Source organism: Antechinus flavipes, chromosome 2, assembly GCF_016432865.1.
Source record: "Antechinus flavipes isolate AdamAnt ecotype Samford, QLD, Australia chromosome 2, AdamAnt_v2, whole genome shotgun sequence".
NCBI lineage: Eukaryota > Metazoa > Chordata > Mammalia > Dasyuromorphia > Dasyuridae > Antechinus > Antechinus flavipes.
In genome coordinates, this window is record NC_067399.1 from 542,680,825 (window position 1) to 542,708,541 (window position 27,717).

At 37.6% G+C, this 27,717-nt stretch overlaps 1 protein-coding gene across 1 annotated transcript in view; it reads right to left on the reverse strand.

The window, feature by feature from the left end:
- Positions 1-206: 206 nt before the first annotated feature.
- Positions 207-27,717, reverse strand: part of SNX1 (sorting nexin 1) — a 52,731-nt gene continuing 25,220 nt past the window's right edge. The window contains exons 3-15 of the mRNA XM_051980887.1: positions 22,328-22,461; positions 21,684-21,750; positions 19,712-19,755; positions 18,454-18,595; positions 17,668-17,746; positions 16,996-17,071; positions 14,601-14,714; positions 13,146-13,239; positions 11,471-11,676; positions 2,652-2,795; positions 1,768-1,848; positions 1,319-1,390; positions 207-648 (exon numbers count right to left, since the gene is read on the reverse strand). Of these exons, the coding sequence (XP_051836847.1) occupies positions 598-648; positions 1,319-1,390; positions 1,768-1,848; positions 2,652-2,795; positions 11,471-11,676; positions 13,146-13,239; positions 14,601-14,714; positions 16,996-17,071; positions 17,668-17,746; positions 18,454-18,595; positions 19,712-19,755; positions 21,684-21,750; positions 22,328-22,461 (1,304 nt within the window). The 3' untranslated portion in view covers positions 207-597. The remainder of the gene's footprint in view (positions 649-1,318; positions 1,391-1,767; positions 1,849-2,651; positions 2,796-11,470; positions 11,677-13,145; positions 13,240-14,600; positions 14,715-16,995; positions 17,072-17,667; positions 17,747-18,453; positions 18,596-19,711; positions 19,756-21,683; positions 21,751-22,327; positions 22,462-27,717) is intronic.

The following is a 27,717-nucleotide window of genomic DNA, read 5'->3' on the forward strand; positions in this document are numbered from 1 at the left end:
GAGTGTCGTCGAGAGACACATGTCCCAGTCAGGACTTATGTTATGGTCCTCTCAACTCCCTCCACTCTCTCCTCTTTAGTAAAGAAGGATGATTAAAATTCTTCTTTCCCAAACCAGGATGATACCCACCAGCACTTCACAATACAGTGCTTGAAAAGGGTTACCCCGCCCAAAGCAAGAAGCACCACAAAGAAGAATCCACAGGACCCGATTTTTAAATATTTTATTACATAATCTTTTCATGGCACCATCAGGAGTAACAGAAAACGTTATTCCCAGTTTCTAAACCACATCCTGAAAAATATACATTTTATTTATATATTTATATTAATGATACCCCACCCCATAATCCCACCACCTAACTGTAGATCTTTCGCTTAAAGCAGGAAACTATTCTCTTCAGTAAGAAAATATATATGGAAGCTAAATGAAAAATACAGTTAGAAGAATTACTGGAGCAGCTTGGTCCTGGGAAGGGGTAAAGGAGTTAAGTCTCTAGGCTCAGCAGGATGTGCAACTGGGATCCATTAAAGGTGGAGAGGTATAATGTATAAAAAGGCAGCGTAAATTCAGGTGGGCTCTGGCTTTCTTGGTCCATTAGGAGATGGCCTTCGCCTCAGGGAGAAAGGCTTCCCAGTATTTCACCAGCTGCAAAGAAGCCAGGGGAGGGGAGAGTGAACAAGCACCCCAGCAGAGCTGCCTCCCTAGCACCTCCCAAGCAGGAAGGAGGATGACCACTGGAACCCAAGAGCTTCCCTTCTACCTGCAGTCTCTTAGTGACTGGTTCACTAAGAAAGGAAGCATAGCGAGAGGAAGGGTGCAGAGAACAAGCTGGCCTGACCCTTGCCCCAGACACCAATGCCCCAGCAGTCCCCACGCCCGGGAAGGAGCCTGCTTTTCAGAGGGCTCAGTCCCAACGCCAGCCTGCCGTCAGGCTCCCGAGCACCCAGTCTGGTCTTGGGACCCTTCTCCCTGCCTAAGGCAGGGCCATCTGAGAGCCTCCGTGTGATACCGGACAATATGGATCAGTTGGGATCAAGGAGCCATTCAGCACAAATTTGACTAGAAATCTGTTCTCATGAGGAAACGTCCAAGAATAAACACCTACACTGCAAGGGGCTAAAGGTGGTACAAGAAAGAACTTGGTAACGGGGGCCTCCTGCCTAGTAAAGGTGTGAGGCTGACATCCTTTGTAGCTCCCTTCTCCAGGGTCTGAGACAAAGCCTGCCCCTTGGGAAGGTCCTGGAAAGAGTCACACTAAGCTCTGAAAGGAAGGCAGCAAAAGAACACAAGGCACGAGACACGAACATTCACTCACCTGCTGCTGGGAAAAGAGAAGGGCTTCAAGGTACTTGATCACATGGTTTCTGAAATCCTTGGATTTTTCTTTCTGTATGAAACAAGACACTGCCCTGAAGCTCCAGAAGTTCCTCCTCTCCACATGGGAGAGCCTTCCAGAGACCCCAGCTTAGAAAACAGAACCAGAATGTGGGTTGGTCACATGGTCAGCATGGGGGCTCCTGCGCTAAGTCCTCTAAGGACAGGAGAGCAGCGGGGCCCCCTGGAGGAGGAGGGGGAGGATGATGCTCTTGGGAGCACCTGAGGAGTCTGGCAAAGAACCCCCTCATCACAGCCCTCAGAGTCCCCAAGCTCCTTGCACTAGGTTCTAAGGAGGCAAAAGAGGAACATCAGAGAGAAACAAATCAGAGAGGGCAGCAAACCGAACCAGAGAGCAGAAGCGAGAGAGAACACGGAGTCACATCATACCTCAAACCTTATCACTTCTTTGCGCACCACTGTGGAAATTCGTTCAAAGTCTCTTTCATACTGAGTCACACGAGACTCCCACTGGGCAGAAAAAGGGGAAAAAGTTCCTCTCAGAGTGAGCTGGCCGTTCCTCCCGCCTCCTTTCTCCCTCCCACGTCACTGTCCATCAGTAAGGAAGCAGGGAAGTATCTGGCATGGAGCTCACCAAGCGGCGCTGCCGACCCGTCCCCTTTGCCAGTGCTTGACTACAGGGCACGACCTGGGGCCGTTCAGCTCCCACTTATAAAACCAGTCCCAGAGTACACGGGCCAAACTGTCAGGAAGAAAATCTACCCGGGGCAGAAATAACTCTGGTAGGGCCTAGGGAAGGGACTTCTTATCCTCGGGTGGTCCTGTCATTACTACGGAGCCAGACATCGGCTGAAAGATCCAGAAAACAACACAATCATCTTGAGCTGGCAACCTGTCATTTGGGAGAGACACGCTTTGGACAGTTAGGTTCTTACTTCTCTACCTTAAGCCTGCTTCGGGATAACAAGGGAGGAGGTTTGCTACAGACTGGGTGGTGGGGGCTGGCTGTGACTCCACTGACAAACGCACCGGCCTGGCTTCTCGTTCCCTCCACCAGCTCACTTTACAGATGAGATAACTGAGGCAGGCAGGGACAGGTGACTTGCCTGGGGTCACAGAACAAGTGGCGAAGCTGGGCAACAACACTTCCTGTTAGAAGCTCAGAGAGCCCCGACAAAAACACTAACTCAAAAAGCAGGCACTTCCAGCAGCCCTCAGCGGCCCCCACGTTAAAGCCACGATGAGACCTCTTTGGCCCAAGAGCCCAGTCAGCGGCTGCAGGAATGGAGGACTCCCCTCCCCCCCGAACTCACTTCTGCAATCTCGTCTTTGGCTTGCTGCAGCTTGTCAGGTTTGTTGGCCCACAGCAGCCGGGCCTCGGTTTCCCGTTTCTTCTGCAGCATGGTCTGGGCATCCTGCCAGCGCTGCCAGGTCTTCATTCGGTGGTCGAAGGCTCCCTACCAACAACAGCGGAAACCAAACACTGGCCGTGATCCACAGTCCTGGGGCAGGGCGTGCCGCCCACAGGACACCCTAAGTATCCCAGGGCTCTAACCAAGTAACCAGGCTGTCACAAATCACAGAGCCCTCCCTCCTAATGAGCTCATAGAGCTTAATATCAAGAAACTCAGGATTTTTATTCTGAATTCTACAAGTAGATTTTTTTTAAGTTAGTGAAGTGCTGTGATAGGTATCAGTAATATATCCAATGGTCATTTCTGTCTGAAACTAGCAATATATTCCCGATTAGGGTACCAGAGATACCACAAATGAAACACATCTGACACTGAATTATATTTCTGTTGTGGGCAACACCATATTTTCAGTTATTCAGGTTCCCAACTTCAGAGTAATCCTTCAACTTTTTCATTGTCCTTCACCCACCATGTCCAATGATTGATCCATTGTCCTGTTGATTGTATCACTGTACCTGCTCCTTTGTCTGTACACATAGCTATCATCCCTAGTTCAAACTGATAATACTTGGAAACATTTGCAATAGGAGAAAAGTTTGTGACCAAATATTAGAATGATGTGCTGGTTAATATTTTAAAATCTATAGATCTACAGGGGTAGACAGTATGCACAACATACTTTTAAATTTAATCTGCATCATCATTTTCTCTACCACTTATGTCTAGACAGCACACATAACTGCATCAAACCTTATTTGTAGCATTTGTTGACTCTGCAGTAAAAACGCTCACAATAAAAATTTAACAATCAGTTTCTGCTAGCCAGTTTAGAAAAGATAAAATGGAAAGTTTTGACTAAATATAATTGAATGGATTTTACCCAAATAAATCCAATGAACACTAAGATTAAAAGAACAATTAACTGGGAAAAAATTTTTGAGTTAAGTCTCTCTGATAAAAGATCTCCTTTCCCAAGATCAGGAAGTGACTTAATTTATAAGAGTCATTTCCTAATAGATAAAAAGTAGAAAGATATGAATTGGCAGTTCAAGGGTAGAAACCCAGGCTACCCATATCCATATGAAAAAATACTCCAAATCACTTAATTAGGAAAATTCAAATTAAAGCAATTCTGAAATTTCTCCCCATCCATTAAAGTGTCAAAGATGACTAAAAAAAGGGAAATGTTAAGTACTGAAAGGACTGGGAAAACAGGCACACTGAGGCACTATTGGTGGCCACAACCATTCTGGAAAGCAATTTGGAATTATAAATAAAAGTGACTAAATAGTGTATGCCCTTTGACCCAACTATATAATTAGTAGGCTTATATTTAAAAGAGATTAAAAAAAAAAAAAAACAGAGGAAAAGTTCAAATATAAAAATTTTTGTAGCACCTCCTTGTAGTGGCAAAAAACTAGAAACTAATGGGATGTCTACCAACTGAAGAATGGCTAAGAAATGAGGAGACAGATGATTTCAAAAAGACATGGAATTCTATAATCCTGTGGAGGAAAAATGCTCTAAGTCACTATTGATTAGAGAAATGCAAATTAAAATAACTTTGAAATACTACCTCATATCTATCAGATTGGCTTATATGACAAAAAAGAAAAATGTTAGATATGGGAAGACTGAGACACTAATGCATTGGTGATAGAACTGTGAACTGATCCAACCATTCCAAAAAGCCATTTGGAATTATGTATAAAAGATTATAAAACTGTGCATACAGCACAAACCCTTTGATTCAGCAAAACCCTACTAAGTCTGAATCCCAAAGACATCAAAAAAAGTGAAAAGGACTTATTTGAAAATCAAAGGGATGCCTATCAATTGGGGTAATGACTAAGAATATTATCAGTATTGTAAGATATTGTAAGAAATGTAATCAGGATTATTTCAGAAAAACCAAGAAAGACTTAGATGAACAGTAAAGTGAACAGAACCAGGAGAACACTGTGAACAGTAACTAGCAATACTGTTCAATGAAGAATTGTGAATGATTTCGCACAAAAATCTATCTTAAGACAGACTGAAGCATGCTATTTTTCATTTTCTTTTGTTCAAGCATTCTTTACAAATTGGCTAACATATAAATGTTTTACATAACTAAACATGTATATCTGATTACTTATCATCTCAGGGAGAAGGAAGAGAAAGGAGGAACAGATTTGGAGCTCAAAACTTGATTTTCATAGGTTAATGAAGAATTAAGGAAAACCATGAGAACAATAATAATCTCATAAAAACAATAATTCAAAAACAGAATTATGATTGATGCAATGACCCTTCATAGTTCCAACTCGTTCATGCTCTCCAAGAGAAAGAAAGAATGGATTTAAGATACAGGAGGAAAAAAATATATACACATATACACACACAGAGCAATTGAGGGAATTTTGTTTTCCTTAGCTATGCATGTTTGTAACAAGGAACTTACTTTTTTTTCTAATGAGGTGAGACTCTACAAGTCTGACTACGTCTCCCTGCTCACACAGTTCCCATAGCTCTATCTTTGGGACATCATGTTGATCTCTTGCTTTCATTATCTGCCTTCAATTTACCTTTCCAAATGGATTTCACAATTCCCTTCTTTTGTGTGTTCTCCTGCTGTTCCATGTATGTGTAAGACATTTCATCAGCCATCTTACCATACTACAGGCTGTCTTTCCTCCTTCTCTGCTTTTTAGAGTCTATAAAGCCCTCCTAGGCTTGGTTTAAATGTCACTTCCAAAAAGGAGCTTTTTCTTGTTAAGTAAGTCCTCCCATCCTCTTGCAGCATCATTTACCATCGCTATTTTCTCCTGACTTCTGGGTATCTTTCCTTCTAGCATAGGGATAGTTTCACCACTCTTTGTGCTCCCAGGGGCCTAGAATATTTCTGAGGGTAAGGGGCTCCTTGGTGAAGAGGCAAGGCTGACTGACACCACTACAACTGTTCTGTAAGATAACTTATGAGTTTCTTGGGCACAGAGAAGGGATGTGATTTGCACAAGGTCAGAGACAGTGGGTGTCCAAGGCAGAACTCAAACTCTGGCCATCTGGACTCTCCATGCTGGCCCACAACCTCCTGCCTGGCAGCCAGTAGATACTATATAACTGTTTGCTGAACGCAATGACCTCATCCTCCCCGTGTTTGTATGTGGTCAGTAATGTAACGAGGGTCTCCACCTCAGCATTTCCTTAGTTCTGGGAATGGTCCCTTTGCAGGACTTGTCCTCTCACCATCCATCTAAGGAGAACGTTATCTCACCTTCGGGGCCTGGACAAGCTCTCCTGACATGGTCCACCAGGCTTCCCCCCCAGTTGTGTGTAACTAACTCACCCTCTTTTTTGCTCATACGTTTTGTCAGTAACATCTTTATATGATTTCACTTAAATAATTTCTTGTTATTAGAGTGTTGCAGCTCATTCATATCCACTACAGGACTCATCCTTTTGGGTAATTCTTAACTCGATTTTCAAACTGTAGCATTTCAAACTCACAACTCTGCAATATCAGTGGAAGACAATGACAACAAAAAACAGATCCTTTTTTCTGCGAGAAGTTTGGATTTCCCAAAAGCAATCTAGCCCTTTCTTCTTTTGCGTAAGATTCTAAATCATCTTTTCCAATTTCAATCCAAGGCACACATCCTAACGGCCACAGGTTGTCCAGCTTAACAGTTTATCAAGATACGGACAACTGGTACTCTTCAGCCAGTTGTATTTTCCTGTGTGAAGAGCACACCAAACTCCTGAGTGAATACAGCCTCTCCTTCAGACGTTCCAGGGCACCACAGCATTGGTAACAAGGAGCAGCTGCGGGTCCTCACCAGTCACAGGCAGTCCTTTTATACTTCATGCTCTCTATGCTATATCTCCTCATCACTGACAATACCTTCCGGAGAGTATATTTTTCCCTGGTTAATCACTCATAGCAGTAATGATCAGAGAGAGGGGCAATGAATAAAGTTTCTTCTCCATGCTTATTCTGTGGAAAAGAAGGGCAGAAAACAAACAAACAACCGAATAGGAAACAATCTCTACCACGTATAGCTTGTTGGTTTTCCTGGGAGTAGATTTCAAACTGCACACCTTAACCCCAATACTACTATGGCAAAAAACTCACAAACTGCTAAGACACCTTTGTGCTACCTTCTTGGAACAGCCTTTAAGACACGTGCTGAGAGACAAGAAGAGAGAGAAAGAATAATAGATTTAGCATTAGATGGGATCTTGGGGGCCATCAAGACTAACTTCTCTATTTTATAAATTATGAAACTGAGGCACAAAATTAAATGACTTGCCTGGGAAGGGAAAGATTTTTGATACAGATATGAAGTAAATAGGTTCAAACATAAAAAAGGTAGCAAAAGAGAAAATGCAAAATATATGAAGAGAAGTAGTTAAGATTGGAAAAATAAGCTGCAACCAGACTGTAGAAGAAACCAAAGAACAGAGTACAGAATTGTTTATTTTAAAAATCCAATAAATGATTGCAAGAGGGGTTCAAGGAAGGCAAGAAAGTAAGGGTTTCTGAATTGGGGGGCAGGGGGAAGGGGTGTTGTTAAAAGACCAAAGTGGTGTTGCAGGAATATTATTTGTACAGCAGTATTTAGAGTGTGTTTGGGAAAAAGATTAGATACTAGATTATTCCAGTTGTCCGAGAAAAGTGTGATAAAAGCCTAAACTGGAATTGAATCAAAATTTGATAGGATTTGGCAACTGATGCTTGTCTTGTCTCTGATGTTTTGAGCCTAGCTAAAAGGATGGTAGTAGTTTTAACTAAAGTAGGAAAATTAAAAGGGCAGGTTTCTAAATAAAGACTTTAAGCTCTCTTCTCCCACTTTCTACTTATTTATTGTAGTTTTTCAAAATTTATTTAATATTTCCCCCAGTTACATTTAAAATAATTTTTAACATTTGTTTTAAAAACAAAATGCATAAAATACTTATACTACCAAGGCACATTACAAAACACTTTAAAATAATATATTATTGGAGGAGCTGTGAATTGTTTCAATTATTCTGGAAAGTAATTTGGAACTATGAACAAAAAGCCCACCCCTGTGGCACATAAATATCCTAAAGAGATTAAAGAATTCCTATATACTAAAATATTCTTTGCATTTTTTTTTTGTAATGACAAAGAACTAGAAACTAAGGGAGTAATCATCAACTGAAGAATGGTAAATTAATCCTGTTACTCCATAAGAAATGGCCAAAGACATGGATTCAAAGAAACCCAGAAACTTGTTTGAATTGATGCAGAGTGAAGTAAAACAGGAAAATTACAACATTGTAAAGACAAATAGCTTTGCAAAACTTGAGATTCCTGATCAATACAATTATCAACCACAAGTCCAGAAGATTGATGCCAAAGTAGAATGTACCTTCTAACGAAGAGGTAAAAGACTTGGGCTATAGAATGAGACACATGTTTTTTTTTTTTAAAACATATAGGGATTTGTTTTAGTTGGTAATGCATATTTGTTTTAAAGACTTTTCCCAACTACCAGAGAAAAGAGGTAGAAAAGAGAGAATATAGTTGTTAATTGAAAAAAAAAAATTGTAAGAATTAAGAACGAGTGAAGTAACTGAACAGATATCCATCATTCATGACTGAGCTGAGACAATATAACAACATACCACCTAAATTAAGTTTTACATTTAATGCTATACCAAACTACCAGAGAATACTATATGGAACACAACAAAATAATAAAATTCATTGGTAAGAACCTAAGGTTTAGAATCTCAAGGGAAATGCTGAAAAAGGTAGGAATAATATTACTAGACTTCAAATTACATTATAAACAGTAATATTAAAAATAAATTGAACTCAGGAAAACTCAGTGTTTGATAAAATAAGAAAAGAAAAATTATTGGAAAGTAAACTAATAAAAAATTACAGTCAGACCAATACCTTACACTATATACTACAATAAATTCTAAATGGATACATGAACTAAAATACTAAGGGACACATCAAAAAGTAAGTAGAAGAGAAAACTATTAAGTGCTTTCCACAGCTGTGGCTAAGGAGAACAGGTTTGTTTTTTTTTTTTAAAAATCACTCTCCTCCCCCCCAGATGTATTTTATTTAAAGAAACAGACTTAACACTTCCTAGCTGTGTGACCCTGGGCAAGTCACTTAATGTGAAGACTGAGTTAGCACCCTGGCTACCTTAGAATCAGCCAGAGTCAGGATAAGCAAAAGTCCTTGGTCTTTATGGGTAGAAGTGAATTGGAATGGACACAGGATCTCCACAACCTTCCTTCTTCTCCTCTACCGCTAAAGTGACTCTGGCTTGTCCTACTCCACACCCCCTAGTTCTTCCCACAATTCTTTGTACACACCAAAAGATTTACCCTTTGGGAACTACAGAGATTTACAATTCAAGAAGAAACAGCAAGGTTGACTGAGGAACCATCTGGTTCTACAGCAAGGATGTCAGTCTCACACAGAAACAAATCCCAGAGCCACATCTTGCCTAAGAAAATTACAAGTTAACATTATCTGTGTTGTGTTGTATTTTTATTTATTTGATTTAACATTTCCCAATTACATTTTAATCTGGTACAGGCTGCACTAGGGACTTTCTGGCAGTGAGTTGAACACATCGGTTCTACAATATGTTTACCCAGTGTTTTTTCCTGATATCCAATCTCATAATCAAGGTTCAGTGGTCCTAGGGCTTTAAAGATCATGTACAAAAGTTATCATCATTATAAGCAAGCACCCTCCCTCCCTGCCTAGCCTTTAAATTTTTTAGACTTCAAACAGTTGCAAGACTGTTTGCAAGAAATTGGCCTTTTTTGTACCTTACAGGAAAAGATCTTTCCTTAATTAATGACAGTCCAAATCTCTAAGACAGTTCTCCCTTATTTCCAAATTCAGAAGTTTGGGGGATACCTTCTTGGCTTCCTTACTTTGACTATATCTGGCTCCTGAGGAGGAGATAGGAGGAGAACAGAGTCTGCTTTGGCTCCCCTTCCCAAATAACCTTACAACTTACTTACATATTTGTTCACATTACTAAGTAAAATAGGAAAAGGCAAATCTTTGGGGATAATTTTATATCCTACCTCATTATAATCAAATAACAAGTATTTATTAAACAGTCATATCCTAAGCAGTATTCTCAGTCATGGAGATGTGAAGATAAAAAAAGAAACAGTAGTTGCATTAAAGGAAGGGAGGAGCATTCTTATACAAGTACAGACTATCACACACAAAATAAGGGTACAGACTATCACACACAAAATAAGGTACTTGGATGAGAACTAGAAGTTTTGGGGAGGACAATATATAATTGCATATAAGAGACTGAATATGAACTGGGCTTCCAGGGATACAGGGGAGATTAGGACTGCACTCTAGGCACAGGAGGCAACCTGAGCAAAGGCACAGGTACACAAGACAGATGCTCATGTGAGAAGCAGCGAGATAGCCACTTTGGAGGGACCACAGAATGTGCCAAGGAAGGACACAGTATAATGAACTTGGACAGGTTGAAAAGTAATAAACCATTTCTAGGCTCAGAAAAGAGGAAGAAGAAACTGCTCTCATTTTCCCAACACTAACCAACAATGAATGGTAATGGAACTGGAACCAGAACAGTCTTCCAGGAGAATATCTGCCTAGGAGCAGCAGCGATGTGCTCATGGGATAGCTAATGCTACAGCCCCAGAAGCCATGCTGTGCTTAACTATACTTTGGGAACTATGGATGAGTCTCCTTGGCCAAACCACCAATAAATAAGACTTCCCAGGTGTAACAGAGCCCAGAAAATGAGTACATAAGAGAACACAGAATGTCCTTTGCGGAGCTCTGCCTAGAAACAGTTCCCTTTTCAGATAGCTCCAGGATCAGGACACAGCTAGTTCCAGGAATTCCACTTTAAGTTAGTTTTAAGCCTCCTAGTTTTTCTAATACTAGTTAGTGGCCAAAAAAAAGAAATAAAGTTTCATAGGGGAAGAGAATGAGCACAACTTTAATAAAACAGCTTCATTGTTCTGAACAAAATGTAAACTGGTAACTGTCATTGTCAGCCATGGCTTCCTTAGTGACTGTATCTGTTGAGGCTTCCATGCATATATGTGCCCCTGGCCAGGGGGTAGATGGAGGCCTGTTCCAAGTCAGGGGTTCACTTCCTTTGACACTGGGCCTAGGCAGCAAATAACTCTAAGGCTGCTTTTATGGGATGGACAGGAATGGAAACTTGCTTTTCCATTTGGAGACACTCAACCACTTTTTTGTTACCTGATTATGAGTTTGTACCTGACACGGGCCAGGAGCGGGGCGTGCACTTGAGGGTGGGCACAGCTATCACCGTGGCAGCAGCGCCCCTCATCAGGCCCTTGGCCCCCCACTTCCATTCCTCCCTATGATGCTAAGCCTGTTTCTGGGCGGCACTCACACTGGAACCAAAGAAGACAAGAGGAAGATTTTTCCCATCTCATGATAGAAAAATAATCTACGGAGCAAGTTTCTCTGATAAAAGTCTTTAAAAAAAATATGTCTATTTAAATTTATAGTAAGTTCTAATCCCAGCTTATCAAAGAATAGGAGCGGGCTGTTCTCAAGGTGACAGCCCAACTGTCAATAAGCACCTAGCTCTTCCTGACTTCACGTCTATCACTCTAATCACCTGCATGCTGGAGGAAGGAAAAGCAGCTTCCCTGGTTAAACCCCAGGCAGAGAGAGGGCAACGCCAAGAGACACTCACTCTGACTATGGCCAGCAGGCGGATGTAGTCACTCAGGAGCTCGGCCAAGAGGAAAAAGTCGTTGCTGGCCTGCTCCTGGTGCAGCTGCTCGATCTTCTCCTCCACCTCCGCCAGCTGGGACAGAGCCCGGGACAGGGCCGTGTTGTCCTCCGAGCTCCCGAGCATAGCCAGACTCTTTGCAAACTGGGCTGTGTTTAGTGCTAACTCTGAGAAAAGGAACAAAAAGAGAAACATTTCTTTTTCTTTTTGCTGCGGCAATTGGGGTTAAGTGACTTGCCCAGGGTCACACAAGTAGTAAGTATCTGAGACTAGATTTGAACTCAGCTCCTCCTGACTTAGAGGCTGAAAAAGGGAAATATTTTTAAAAGAGTAAAAGAAAACCCTTTCCTAATCTTACACTCTTTAGTGTTCCGAATCATCCAGGATTTCCACATTTCCTTGGATAATATAGATCCCAGCTGCTGTGATGGAAGGGACTGCCGAGACCATCTACATCCAACTCGCTCATTTTATCAATAGTAAATTGAGTTCTGGGGAGATGGATAATTCCCAGGGTTCCATAGATAATAAGTGACTATGCCAGACTTTGAACCCATAGCCTCTGACTCCAGAATGTTTTTCCCATTTTACCACACAACCTTACTAGATTTTAAAGATGTGCATTTACTATCATGGCCAAAAACAAGATCAGAAAAGCCCTCCCTTTCACCCACTTTGTAGCCAACCTTCTTCTGATAATGAAGATCTCTTCAGACCAAAGGCTGAAAGTTTAAATACATGATACAATTTCTGGAGATTAAAGGGGGAAAAGGCCTTCTCCAACTCCTTCTAGAACATATAGCACTTAAGGGCTATGCAACCCAAATGGTAACCAAAACCAACATATATGCTGAAATATATGGAAGAGTTACATTGTGAGAAACAGACAGAGATGCTGACTTAGGTTAAATGAGAAAACCAGTAAAAGTAGACCAGATGCAGCTACTTAAGGAAGACTTGGGGTCATGCTGTACAGCAACAAGAGTCAAGCTAATAAATAAGCAAACAGGGCTACTGATCATTCTAAAGCTGATACCCAACAGGCTCAGCTTGGGCAAGGTTGTTGTGATAATAATTTCCATATAAATGAAAGGGACCACTATCATCAAGTTTATAACTTCTCCTTGTTACACACTGTTCATTAATATTTTCAGTGAGCAAAGAGAAAAGGAAGAGATCAAATTAGACTAATTTAGCTGGTTCTTAGCAGGTCTTACCTTGAAAAGGTAACAGGATCTAAAGTAAAGTAAAACTAGGATATCTATACTTTCTCCCCCATCCTCTAATGCATCTATATTGTAACATCATTAAAATGGCAGAATAAGTAATATTGTTTAAGATGGATATCAATAAAACATGTAGTTTATGAAAAAAATACATTCTAGCACAATGCTATGTTTGGGCTCCTTTCTTTAAAGCTCTCAGTTAGAAAATAGGCAAGACTCCTATGACTAAAAAGTCATCCTTCTGCCAGGAAATATAGGAGATATCTTTTAAGATCTAAACTCACCTAACTAAATGGGAAGAGCACTTTAACTTTGTTCTAGGGACCTTAACAACAGCAGCCCCTGTCTCTGGCTCACAGATGCCAAGCATCAATCTGCTCCAGTTCCAAGGACATTCCAGAAATCATTACCTTTCCTATGGTTGACTAGAGTTTCTACAACAGTATGTAGTTTCCGTAAGCGTTGCTCCTCACACTCCACCTCCTGGAGTTTCTCCTCAAACCACTGAAAGAGAGACAAGCCAAAAACCATAGAGGGTTTTGTTGGGATTTTTTTTCCTTTTTTAAAAAAGGGAAGAATTTCTTTTGTCGTTTTTCAGTTTCCTAGAAATTTATAAGGTAAATACTGAACACTTTCAAAGTTTGCAGCTTGGATTTTCAGAAATTCTAAGGACTACTGAGGAACCAACAGCTGAGAGCCTACAAGAGAGGTAGCGGGGTAGAGTGGAAAGAATGCTGGGCCTGATAGCAGGATAAGTCAAGGGTTAAATTCTGACATTTACTAGTTGTATAACCACTGGTTAATCATTTTGCCTCCATGTACCTTAAGTTCCTCATCTGTAAAACGCAGATAAAATCTGTAGTTCTTTCTTGACAGAGCTGTTGGGAAGATCCAGTGGAATGATATATGTAAAGTGTTGCACAGAATTTAAAGCATTTAAGATGACAGGAAAAGATAATGATAAATGCTGGAGGAGATATGGGAAAACTGGGATATTGATGGTAGAGTTGTGAAATGATTCAACCATTCTGGAGCACAATTTGGAACTATGTCCAAAGGGCTATCAAACTGTGCATATCCTTTGACCCTGCAATGTCATATACTGGGCTTATAATCCCAAAGAGATCTTAAAGGAGGGAAAGGGACCTGTATGTGCAAGAATGTTTGTGGCAGCCCTTTTTGTAGTGGCTAGAAACTAGAAACTGAGTAGATGCCCATCAACTGGAGAATGGTTGGGTAAATTGTGGTATATGAATGTTATGGAATATTATTGTTCTGTAAGAAACGACCAGCAGGATGATCTCAGAAAGGCCTGGAGAGACTTACATGAACTGATGCTGAGTGAAATGAGAAGAATCAGGAGGACATCGTAGAGAGCAACAAAACAACTATATGATGATCAACTGTGATGGACTTGGCTTTTTTCAACAATGAGGTGATCCAAGACAATTCCAATAGACTTGTGATGGAAAGTGCCATCCACATCCAAAGAGGGAACTATGGAGACTGAATGTGGATTAAAGCATAGTATTTTCACTTTTTTTTGTTGCGGTGGTTTGTTTGCTTGGTTTTTTCTTCTCTCATGTTTTTCTCCTTTGTGATCTGATTTTATTTATATAGTATGACGAATATGGAAATATCTTTAGAAGAATTGCAAGTTGGCTTGTTGTCTTGGGGAGGGAAAGGGAAAGAGAGGGAGAAAACTTTGGAACACAAGGTTCTGCAAAGGTGAATATTGAAAATTATCTTTGCATGTATTTGGAAAAATAAAATACTATTAAAATAATTTAAAGAATTATATAAATGACTATTATTAAGATTGCAGACTTCAAAGAAGAGACTCAAAGGAACATGAAATTACTCACAATGTCGGACTCATTCATCTTGATGGTCATTTTGCTCACTGCATCAGTAGCTTTGTTGAACATCTTGAGAAGACCAGCTCCACTCAATGCCTGTGTACCCACTGCTCGTGGCAACTGTAAGACCAAGTAGACAGAGATGATAAGTCATACCTGAAAGATAGTAGCCATTAATTCTTATTAGTATAATTAAGTGTCAAACAGATGGCAAACACTCCAGCTCTCAAATGATGACACCTGCCCAAAACCCCTAGTTCTCTTTCATAAGCTGCCAACTTATGTTAGTTAATTTTATCTCACAGCAACAAAGATTTTCTTTTATAAGTGTTAATAACCTGTAACATACTTAATTCTCCAATGAAACTGTGAGGTTAAGGTAAACTAATCACATCTAGTAGATACTTCAGCTTGGGAATTACAAAAAGACCAAAGAATACAGATTTTAGAATTAGAAAGGGTTCATTTCACAAAAAACGGTATTCAAATAAAAGCACTTAACAGAAAACAATGTGACACAGCATGGGCAAATTACAAGCTAGTGATGATTGTCCTCTACTTTTTATCCCTTCAAAAAAGGTTTTTAGTTCTAGAGACCACTGCAAGAAATTTCTTCTGTATACAAACCATTAAAGTCAAACAAAAATCACTACTTTTTTTTGTTTTTTTAAAAGGGAGATCAACTGTCCCTGTCAATATAGAGTCAAGATTAATAATTCAGTACCATATGAAATAAGTAGAACTAATTCTTTAGCTATTATTATGTACAGAAGGAAAGTCAATCATGTGCATTAAGCAGTCAAGTAACCTTATGTTGAAGTCTCCCAACCTAACTCCTTAGTATGTTTTTGCTTGAAGTCAAAAGTTCTCTTGGACTAACATCATAAAAAATAGGACTTAACATGTCTTAGCTCTTTAAAAGGTATGCTGTATACTCAACAAAGAAAAAGGAGCAGAGAAAAAAAGCTACAAACAACAAGCTCCCCATTAACTTCATTCTGCTTTCATTCAAAGGAAAAATATCGTAAGACTAATATTTAAGGACTTAGTTCAGTTTTAGAAGACTAAGACATTCGATATCTAGAAGCTATTTTAATTATCCTAGAAATTTCATCATTAATTTGCTTTCCAATCATGTTCCTTGATAGGACCAATGAGTGGAAAGCAATCACTTTCTAATGATTTTAAGGTTCTGGATTCCGATAGGAAGAAAGTTAGCTAGTGAGGAGAACACAAATTGCTTATAAAGATTTAAAGTATAATTTACCATCTCATTTATAATTCAGAAGAGTTCTGAAATGATTATCTAGTGTTTATTAAACTCCCACACTTTTTAGCACACCATCAAGTGTAGAAAGACAAATATTACCTACAGTGACAATGCCTCAATGGATCACTGTCCAATATCAAAACAGTTATTTTACTTCTTTATTCAGAAGTAAAATCCTTGACATTATGTTGGGATTAGAAGATAAATTGGATCAAACTGTGAATGCTCTTTGATCCAGCAGTCACTACTGGGTTTATATCCGAAAGAGATCTTAAAGAAGGGAAAGGGACCTATATGTGCAAGAATGTTTGTGGCAACCCTCTTTGTAGTGGTCAGAAACTGGAAACTGAGTAGATGCCCATCAATTGGAGAATGTCTGAATAAATTGTGGTGTATGAATATTATGGAATATTATTGTTATGTAAGAAATGACCAGCAGGATGATTTCAGAAAGTCCTGGAGAGACTTACATGATTTGATGCTGAGTGAAATGAGCAGGACTAGGAGATCATTATATACTTCAACAACAATACCGTATGAGGATCAATTCTGATGGACATGGCCCTCTTCAACAATGAGATGAACCAAATCAGTTCCAATAAAGCAGTAATGATTTGAACCAGCTACACTCAGGGAAAGAACTCTGGGAAATGAGTATGAACCACTACATAGAATTCCCAATTCCTTTATTTTTGTACACCTGCATTTTTGATTTCTTTCACAGGTTAATTGTACACTATTTCAAAGTTCAATTCTTTTTGTACAGCAAAATAACTGTATGGACATGTATACATATATTGTATTTGACTTATACTTTAACATATTTAACATGTATTGGTCAACCTGCCATTTGGAGGAGGGGGTGGAGAGAATGAGGGAAAAAATTGGAACAAAAGGTTTTGCAATTGTCAATGCTGAAAAATTATCCATGCATACATCTTGTAAATAAAAATCTATATTTAAAAAAAAAGATATATTGGAGTTAGAACAGGACTAAGATATATAGCCTACTATAATGGTATCTATGCACATACTAGATGTTCCAAAAAGAAATCTATTGAGTAAGTTAATGAATATACTCCAGAGGCAGATATCCCACTAAAGTACAGTTTTGATCTACCTAATACTTACCTCTTCCTTTTCTAAGAACTCTCTGACATCAGGATCCTGTAACATGGTAGGATGGTTCACAATTCTCTGAAGATACCTAGGAAAAGCAATACATTCCATTAATTTAGAGGAATTAAAGGTTTTAGATTAAATATGTAGCTAATACCATTCTGTTCCTTGCCACAACTTTTTCCTTCACTTAAAATGTTTCCATTCTTATTTACAACCAACCAAGCGAAATATCATTTAAAAAGCAGGATGTGAGTAAGCTTTCTGAACTCAGGACAGACAGAGCAAAACACTACTTTCCCCCCAGGATAGATGGAAGAAATGTTGGTTTATTTTGTATCCAGCAACTTTGCTAAAGATGTGGATTATTTCTAATAACTTTTTAGTAGAATCTCTGGGGTTCTCTAAGTATACCATCATATCATCAGCAAAGAGTGATAATTTGGTTTCCTCATTGCCTACTCTAATTCAGGAAGAAATGTTTAGAAAAAAACTAAAACAGAAGCAAAAAAATCTCATCTACTCAGACTTGATGTATCCATCTCAAGTCATTTAGTTTCCACTCATCTAGCCAAAATGTCACTGTGAAGAATAGATCTCAATTCTAATTGAAATTTATAACTCATTTCTTTTGAAAATCGCAGTCCTTACACCAACCAGGAAGACATCTGCTCTTAATAGTACCTTTCTAGAGCAGCCCTTCTTTTTTCTAGAAATTCTGCAGAAGAAGAATCTTCTTTCCCAACTTTCACTTTAGTCATTCCTGAAGTAGAATTTGGAAAAAAACGATAAATAAACATTCAACAGGATAAGTTTGTGACAAAGCCAATGGGCAGAACAATAACAATAATAAAAATGTAACACTTCAACATGACATCCCAAAAGCATAATTATGTAAGCAAGCAAACACCAATTTTTTTTTTAAAGGTTGGATGTTAAAGTGACTCCTTAACTAGGCTGAATATATCAAGAACAAGGACTGATTTTTTGTTCCATAACCTGAACCTTTTAAAAGTAATATTAAGCAATACTAGCTTACCCCACAGGGCAAATGTTAAATGATATCTTCATCCACTTTACTTCAAGCTAGAACTATAGTAAATTATGCAATTCCTGATCTCTAATGGTATCTAAAAGCAAAATTCCTGGTTCTCTAGCCTTTGATAATGTCTTAGACAAATCCTGGAATTTTAGGTCAAAATCTTCAAATACCCCAAAATAAAAAGAACAAATACATGTTGAATAAATTGTTCAAATAATTTCTAAGAAATCACTGAAGACACCCTTTCACCTAGAAGGAAGCTGTGATATTGTTAAATGTATAAAGTAATTATTTCTTTAAAAAAAAAAGTTTCCTCTGAAAAAGGGAGATGATGCATTGTTAAGCATTATATACATCTTGTTGTTGAAGTTGTCATATGCATAGGAAAAAACTCAACAAAATTAGAAGGCAACAAGCTACAAACTCACCTATTAAGCTCTTCTCTGGAGGAGGAGGGACAATAAATCCATTCTGCGAGTGTTTCTCTGAAAGTTTCTCATAGAGTCCCAAAAAATCACTAAATCTTCTTTTCACTGAAAATTGTTTATTTCTAAACATTGGCAAGCTGGTCTTGGGGATAAAAACAAGATTAGCAAAATGACAAATTAACCATGCAAATTTCTTCTTTCCAAATTGCTTATTTTAGAGAAAAACTTTGTCTAAGGAAACAAATGTCCAATTCCAACTTAGAGATCAAATTCAAAGGCCATGTAATCATACTCATCCATTGTCTATTGATTAAAAGGATATAATTTCTAGTGTCAAAGAAGGAATACCAAAGGAAAGAGGGAAAGAGATGAAGAACTTAAAAATATCTAGAAAACGAAAACACACACACACTCTCTCTTTCTCTCTCTTCCTCTCTCCCCCCCCTTGTGGTCTCCCCAACATGCACGAAGTCAGTATGAAGTCAAATTTATATGAAAAGACTAAGAGTCTGTTGGGACACAGAAGGAAAGATGTCAGTTTCCTTTGTGACATCTGTGGCATTAGTTTGGTAAGGTCCACCCAAAGTCTCAGAAAAACTGCCACACTCAAAGAAGCAGTTAGGTGGTATAGTGGATAAAGTGCCAGACTTAGATTAGGAAGACTCATCTTCCTGAACTTAAATCTATCCCTAGACACTTACTATCTGTATGACCCTGAGCAAGTCACTTAACCCTGTTTGCCTCTATATTCTGATCAGTAAAATGAGTTGGAGAAATAAATGGCAGAATTAGCCAAGAAAACCCAATATGGAGTCATTAAGAATTGGACACAACTGAAATGACAGAACAATTCAATTCTTCTTTTTTTTTTCTGAGGCAATTGGGGTTAAGTGACTTGATCAGGGTCACACAGTCAGGAAGTGTCATGTGTCTGAGGCCAGATTTGAAACTCAGGTCCTCCTAACTTCAGAGCTACAATGTACACCGCACCACCCAGGTGTCCCCCAGAACAATTCAATTCTAACACTCAAATAAACTTCATTTCACACTCTGCAGTAAGTACCCAGACCTCAAAGAAAATCTGCTAAGTATAAAAGTTGGATCCATTTTGTATCAGAGATAAGAAAAAAAAGCAAGGAAATTAAGGGGTTTCTAAGTAACCAAATCAACAGTTCCATATACAATAGAAACTTCCCAACCACATTTACTATGAGAACACATATCTACAGTCTAAAGAATCAGGCTGTCTCAGACTCACCTGTGTTGTAACTTTGTAGGCCACATATGCATTCATCCCATCTCCTACGGAGGAAACCAAAGTCAGTTTTCTGACCAGTCTAACATTTTAAGTGCTCTAGATCTATGTATTTCAACTTGAAATTGGAAGCCATAGAAGCTTTGTTCTAACAAAGACCCTTGGGGAAAGAGACAGAGGGAGGGAAATAATGCAGGTCTGAAAATAAAAGAGAATTAAATAACAACAACAACCACAAAAGATACTTCTTATGCTACAAAATTTAACAAAGCCTCCTAGAAACAGAATTTCATTTTGCCTTAGGACTTGTACACACATGTCACAGCGGATGCTGGGCCTGTTCCAGTTTGATGGAAGACAATAGATTCAGCTTTTTTGTTCTGAATCCAGGCCTTATTTATACTCCAAGATCTGCATTGGACCTTAACAATCAATTGGTTGTTGCCCTGCCAATATTTGGGCTGGTTACACACATCTGCCCAAAATGAAACAATTTGTTGGCTGTATCAAAAATAAGGAGAAGGAAGCAACGGATGTAAAAGGAAACAAGTGGTTCTACCCTTAGTCCAACTTTATGGAAGGTCTTCTTTTTCAGATATTTGTCTCAGATCTCTCCACTGATGCTGTAATACACTGACCTCTCTGATTTATGCAGTTTGCCCAGAGCAAGAGAAGATTTTTTTGACAGAGTAATGTCATACAAATCTCCCTTTAGTAGGGAAACAAGAAGAGGAGGGGAGGGTGTCATTTTTCTCAAAAAGCCTTTGACTGCTGAATGATTTGAGATTCAAGAGACTGGTATTCTTTGAAAAATAGATCTGATCTGGTTCATTTGGACATATAAAGAAACCATTGACAATTTGAACACAGAAAAAACATATATTAGAATCTAGGCAGACACAGTTCCAGTCCTGAATTGGATTTTATTTTAATTTATTTATTTTTTTTACCCACCAGAGGTATTTTCTCTCTCCCCATACCAAACAGGAAAATCTAGTTAACAAAGAGATACAGTGATCTGAGCTCCTAAATCAATGCTGAAAGGGGATAGAGAGTGAAAGACTTGTTCTACATAAGAAAGAGGAATTGTCTCAGTTTGATCTCAAAGTAAATGACCAGATGTGATAACTTTTTTGTCAAATAAACTCAAAAATTAGTGAAGAAAAACAAGGTGGCTTTCTGTTCTTTTTTTAACCTTTTATAATTTCTTAGAAATAATTTTATACCACTTAACCTCTCTATTCCTCACTAATTTTTTCTTTAGGCTAACTGGACAAATACAGTTAAAATTCTATATATGTGCCCTGTTCTGCTCCCCTGCCCCCAATTAACCCATATTTCTAATCTCTATAGATGTCCACAGATGTTCAGAGAGGTTAAGTGGACATTTCTAAAACTTTTAGTAATTGAATACTAGTTTTCTAGATGTCATTTTATTTTCTCTCTGCCACTTTGTCTCTGTACCAGTTGTGTCTTTCAGAGGTTTTGTGCTTCTCTGCTGATCACTTAAACTTAAAAGCAATGTGAAAAAAAGAGAAGTATCTACTTTTCCAATTATGAATGAGCCCGCAAATACTATACATAGCCAGGAGGAACTTAATTCTGAACAAATTATTATACTTTGCTTTTTCTCCAGGGGCTGAGAAAATCTAACCTGATCAAATTTCTACCTTGATGCAACTGTTCTTTATTCATAACATGAAAACATTTCCATAGCACAGTAATGGGAATAAGTACTCTACAACAGAAGTGTGAAGCTCAAACAGAATGAGAAAAAGGAGAAGAAACACATTAAATCATGAGGAAGGGGCCCTTTGAGGTGTCCTTTAAGTCACTATATTATCTATTTTTTATTGCATTTTTATTTATTTTATTAAATATTTCCCAATTATATTTTAATATGGTTGGGATGCATAATAGAGTATTGTGGTCTCATGTTTGATACCTCTGGTCTACAATACTTGAGGGTACTCACCTATCTTTTCTGGATCTGTTATGCAAATTGTCAGATCAAACTGGTCCTCCTGTTCTTCTTCCTCCAGCTTTTTGGAAAAAAAAAATTATGAGGGTTAACATGCAAAAGAATTTTACCTTGTTTTTATATTAAGAGTGCTAAATAGGGGTGGCTAGGTGGCACAGGGGTAGAGAACCAGCCCTTGAAGTCAGGAGGACCTGAGTTCAAATCTGATCTCAGACACTTAACATGTCCTAGCTGTATGACCCTGGGCAAGTCACTTAATCCCAATTGCCTCAGCAAAAAGAAAAGAAAAGAAAAGAAAAAAGTGCTAAATAGATTTCTCTCATAATATTAAACTGTGTCCTTTTTCAAAAACACTTTGATGAAACCAAAAAAGGATTCAAAATAAAACAATTAAAGTGACTCTATCCCACCTACCCATCCCAGGTGCTAATTATTACTGTGCCAAAAAAAAAAAAAAAGCCATTATATTGACACTTGGCAAATATACCTTCTTGCTGAAACTAGAACTTGTACTGAACTCTCTTGTTGCACATTAACTATATGAGCCTTCATTAGGGTCACAGAAAATTTGTCAAAGAATCCTCTTGATCTAGATTAACAGCAGCTCATTCTATAATTCAACAAGTCCAAACTCTTACCTCCTCATAGTTCTTTGGCTGTGACTTGCATGAAGAATTTGTGACTTCTTGGGGAGAGAATGAAGGAAGTGCTTTGGCCAACTCATCCTTCTGGTGGTTGTGCGTGCTATCCAGAGACAGCTCTACTGTGGCATCTACAAATAGATTAATTCATTCAATCACTACAGCCCTCACTGCTGAAGTGACAGATCCAATTCTAAGAGAATGTTACAAGAAAGAATCGCCAGAGCTCTTTATCTTTAATGCTTAGGGATTCTATGTGCTCAAAAGGCTATAGTAGAAAGCAGAAAGTAGGGGTTATAGTCACATTAGTTATGGCTTCTTGAAGCAATATCACAACTCTCTTGAACTGACACACATTAATTTGCCATTAAGCAAAAGCTGATCATCTTAGCCACTGAAGATGTCCAAGTCTACAACCACGCTCCACATCTCATGTATATCCACAATCAGGGCCTACACACACACACACACACACACACACACACACACACACACACACACAAAGTTAATTATTAGAAGCTTGGTTATGTGGTCTCTAAACCCATACTGAACCTAGTTAACATGTATAGGACTGTTTGCCATCTGGGGGAGGAAGAGGAGAGAGGGAGGGGGAAAATTGGAACAAAAATGAGTGCAAGGGATAATGTTGTAAAAAATTACCCTGGCATGGGTTCTTTCAATACAAAGTTATTAAAAAAAAACAAAAAACAAAAAAAAACCTATATTGATTAGAAATAGCAAATCACAAGAGAAATGAGGAGCTATTTACAAGCAGATAGATATTGGTAGTGAAACAGAAAAGTATAAGAATAAACTCAAAAAACACAGTGGCCTGGAGCCATTGTATAGAATGACAAATAGCTTCACCCACTTCACAGGTTTTGAGAATATCTTCATAATTCAAAGTATAACCTATTTTAAGAGGCCAGAAATGTAATATATTTTAGGAATATTTCTACCCCCAAAAGTACAAGTTTTTGAGCTTCCCTTTTGTGCTTCAAGGGAAAAAAGCCTTAACTATTCAAGTTAATTTACCTACTAACTCTTTATTCCCTGAACTCTTCCCCAATCCCTTTTAATTCTCGTGGTTTCTCTGTTAATTCCTATTTATCCTGTATGTAGCTATTTATATTTATATATTTTTATAGGCATTTTATATATATATTTGTATATGCTTATATATTTATATTGGGGGAGAGGGAGGGAGAGAGGGCTCAGTGGATAGAGTGTCAGGCCTGGAATTAAGATTCATCTTCCTGAAATCAAAATTGGTCTCAGACACTCACTAGCTGTGTGACCCTGCACAAGTCACTGTTTGCCTCAGTTCTTCATCAATAAAAGGACCTGGAGAAGAAAACAACAAACTACTCCAGTATCTTTGCCAAAAAAATCCCAAATGGAACTTGGAATTGAGGGGATGTCCATCAGTTGGGGAATGGCTAGATAAGTTACAGTATATGAATATAATGAAATATTATTGCTCTATAAAAAAATAACAAGCAGGGTAATTTCAGGAAAGCCTGGAAAGACTTACACTGATGCTAAGTGAAATGAACAGAACCAGAAGATCATCATGCACAACAAGATTATGTGATGATCAACTGTGATAGACTTGGCTCTTTTCAACAATATGGTGATTCAAGGTAATTCCAATAAACTTGAAATGGAAAATGCCATCCATATGCAGAGAGAACTATGGAGACTGAATGTGGATCAAAGCATAATAGTTTCACCTTTTTTGTTCCTCTTTTTCATGTTTTTCCCCCTTTTGGTCTGACTGTACAACACGACAAATGTAGAAAGATGCTCACAAGAATTTTGCACATTTTTAACTGTATCAGATTGCTTGCTGTCTCAGGGAGAGGGGAAGTAAGGTAAGGGAGAAAAATTTGGAAAATAAAGTTTTACAAAAATCAGTGTTGAAAACTATCTTTATATATATTTTGAAAAAACAAATTTCTACTAGAAATAAAAAACAAAAAGAAAGAAGAAAATTCCAAATTGGGTCATGAAGAGTCAGATGCTATTGAAGTTGACTAAACAAAAGTAATATACTTGTTTGTTGTCTCCCCCATTAAACTGTAAATTTCATGATGGCAGGGACTGTCTTGGATCTCTTTTTGTTTCCCCAACACTTAGCATTGTTTCTAGCACATAGCTGGTTTTTAATATTTTTTTTTTCATTTGATTAATTGACTCTGGATAGCTTAAATATGAGACGGAGAGAATCTAACAGAACAAGTCTTGTTTAAGCCCTGCTTTTGATAAATAATAACTATTATGCACAACCTTTGATCCAAGCAATACTATTACTAGGTCTATATCCCAAAAAAGATTAAAAAAAAAAAAAAGAAAGAAAGAAAGAAAGAAAGAAAAATGGATACATATGCACCAAAAAAATTTACAGCAGTTCTTTTCTGGGGACAAAGAATTGGAAACTGAGTAATAAACCATGGTATTTTGTGGTTTACGATGGAATACTGTTATGCTATAATTAATGATGGGCAGGATGCTCTCAGAGGAACGTGGAAAGACTTCCATGAGCTGATGAAAAGTGAAATGTACTGTGTGCAAAGTAACAGCAATATTGTAAGATGATCAGTTGTAAATGACTAACTAATCTCAGCAATACAATGATCCAAGACAACTCTGAGAGACTTATACCTGAGAAAGAATCAATAGTATCTGAATTCAGATTGAAGTATACTTTTTTACTTTCTTTATTTTTCTTAAGTATTTATTTTAGGGGGAAAGGGGAGGTCTGTTTTCTTTCACAACATTATCATGGTAATGTTTTACATGTTTTTGCATGCATGAGAATGCATGCTTGCATTCCCAATGGGGTGAGAGTGAAGAGGGTGGAAGGAAAAGAATCTGAAACTCAAAGTTTTGGAAATGAATGTTAAAAATTGTTTTTACATATAATTGGGGAAATAAAATACTAAATAAATAATGGTTATATGCCATTTCACTTTCCAATGCCTCAGATATCTCTTTAAGACAAATTACAGAGCAATCAACAATCTGCATTAGGAGATCTCCCTGGGAAGCATTAATCAAATCAAATATTGAGGATGTATGTGTGCACAGACACTCATATGAGAGCGTGCATGTATAAATACATAGTGTGGGCTCAAACTTAAAGGATTGAGAGTTTTAGGTAACTAAAACAAATCTATTTAGAACTAGAATAAAAGGACTAAAAGTGCAGAATTCAAACAAAATAAATACCCTGTATATCAACATATCTAGATATCTCCATTAATGAATTCTAGTCACTTACTTGAATAGATGATATTCTCCTTCAGTCTTTGTAAATAAATCAAAGAAAAAATTCTCTTATGGCTTAGGACATAAATATTTTTCAATAGGTGCTAAAAAGAAAGCAGGGGCAGGTAGGTAACCCAGTGGTTAGAGCACCAGCCCTTCAGTCAGAAGCACCTGAGTTCAAATCTGACCTAAGACACATAACATATCCTAGCTGTATGACCTTGGGCAAGTCATTTAACCTCAATTGCAAGCAAGCAAGAAAGAAAGCACTAGGATCCTGTAGTTTTAGTTTTAGCCTGTAGCTCAGATAATAAGATCCTAACACAGCGTTTAGGCCATTTAATATGGATCCATATTTACAAATAAGATTGTAACCTGTGGTGAAAGTTGTAAAAAAAAATCCTTCAGTCTCACAAGAAACTAAATCTGGTTTGTAAGGGAGGGAAGGAGAAAATATACAATATAGGTCCAAACAGAGTCAACTACTGAGGAAAGAAAAAAAATTACACAAAGAATAATTTGGGCATTAAAGAATTCCTGGAACAAATAATCTACCTGCAACAAGTTTGGGTCTTTAGTATACTCTGCCTCAGCTTAATTGTTTAAATTCTAACTCAATATATGAATATGAATTTGGAAGTACTATTAATTCAACATCTTTGGCTTTTTAGTGCATTGCTCAAAAGCTTCATAATTTGCTATTAAATTTCTAGCTCTATTTGAAAGATTCGAAACCCAAGAATAATAATAGTTTTCTTTTTTGTTAATTTGGAAAAAATGCTTATAAAAACCTTCAGGGCCATCTCTCAGAAATTCTGACAAACAAACACTAAGTGGAAAGAACAATATCAAAGGATTCACTTACATTTCAAAATTACCAACATAAAATGCTACCTACATCCAAAGAAAGGACTAAAGAGTCTGAATGCAGATTGTAGCATATGATTTTCACTCTCCCTCCCTTGTGTTTTTTTGCTTTTACTCTGATTCTTCTTTCACACATGATTAATGTGGAAATATGTTTAATATGATTATAGAGTATAATCTATATCAGACTGCTTGCCATACTGGAGAAGGTGGGGGGCAAAAAGGAAATCAAAATCTTATAAATGTTGAAAATGATCTTTATATGTAATTGGAAAAAATAAAATACTATTACTATTAAGAAAGAAAAAAAACCCATCATCAAAGATGCCAAAAAAATCAGTAGGCTTCTATACTTATGTAAACTTTTAAGATTTTACTTTAGGTATTTCCTTTTTTGAGTTTTAAGAATTATTGTCTATTATTCTAATTTACCTTATTCTATCACAGTCAATCAAAAGTATATATCTAATAAAAGTCTGTCTACACTTCCACACAGATGGAAGTTAATGAATAAAATCCAAAAAGATTCTGTTTTTCTTATATAGTAACAAGACACAAATAGCTTAAACTCAAAATCAAGAAAGTTAAGCTTTTTTATCCCCACTGAGTTTCATAGGAAATAATGACAAAAGTTATTAACTTTTCTCACTTCTCCCCCAAGAGCATTTTAAGTTCCATAAGAGAAATGATTTAGAAAATTCTTTAGAAATCCTGATAGAGATTCTAATATAATTTTAAATCTCTAATGATTGTCTTTCCTTCTTTCTCCTCATTAAATATGGGTATTCCTTAAGATTTAGCTCATAGTATTCAGTTCTTTTCTCTCTACATGATCTCTTCTTTAAAGACTTCATAACTGCCTCTACTTGGAAGTGATAATACTCACATCAACATCACCTTTCCTGAACTTTTAAAAGTTTTGCTCCCATATTTTTATTGGCTGAACACTTTCTATTTTGATAGGTTATAGAGAAATTAAAATTGAAAACCTATCACCTACTCTTCCTCCCTAAATCAGCTTTACCTTCACATCAATTTCTGGTAAGAGTTTCAGTTTTCCATCCAGGATAAAAATCTTGTTATTTTTCGATCTTAATTCCTTCTTGCTTGCTATATTTAAGATGCCAGTCACCAAATCTTGTCAATTCTTCCTTAGCATTTGTCTCTTATTTGTCTTTTTCTTTTATAATAAATAGTATCACTTTCTAATTCAGTCTCATAGTTTACATTTAGACTAATGTAAAAGAAAA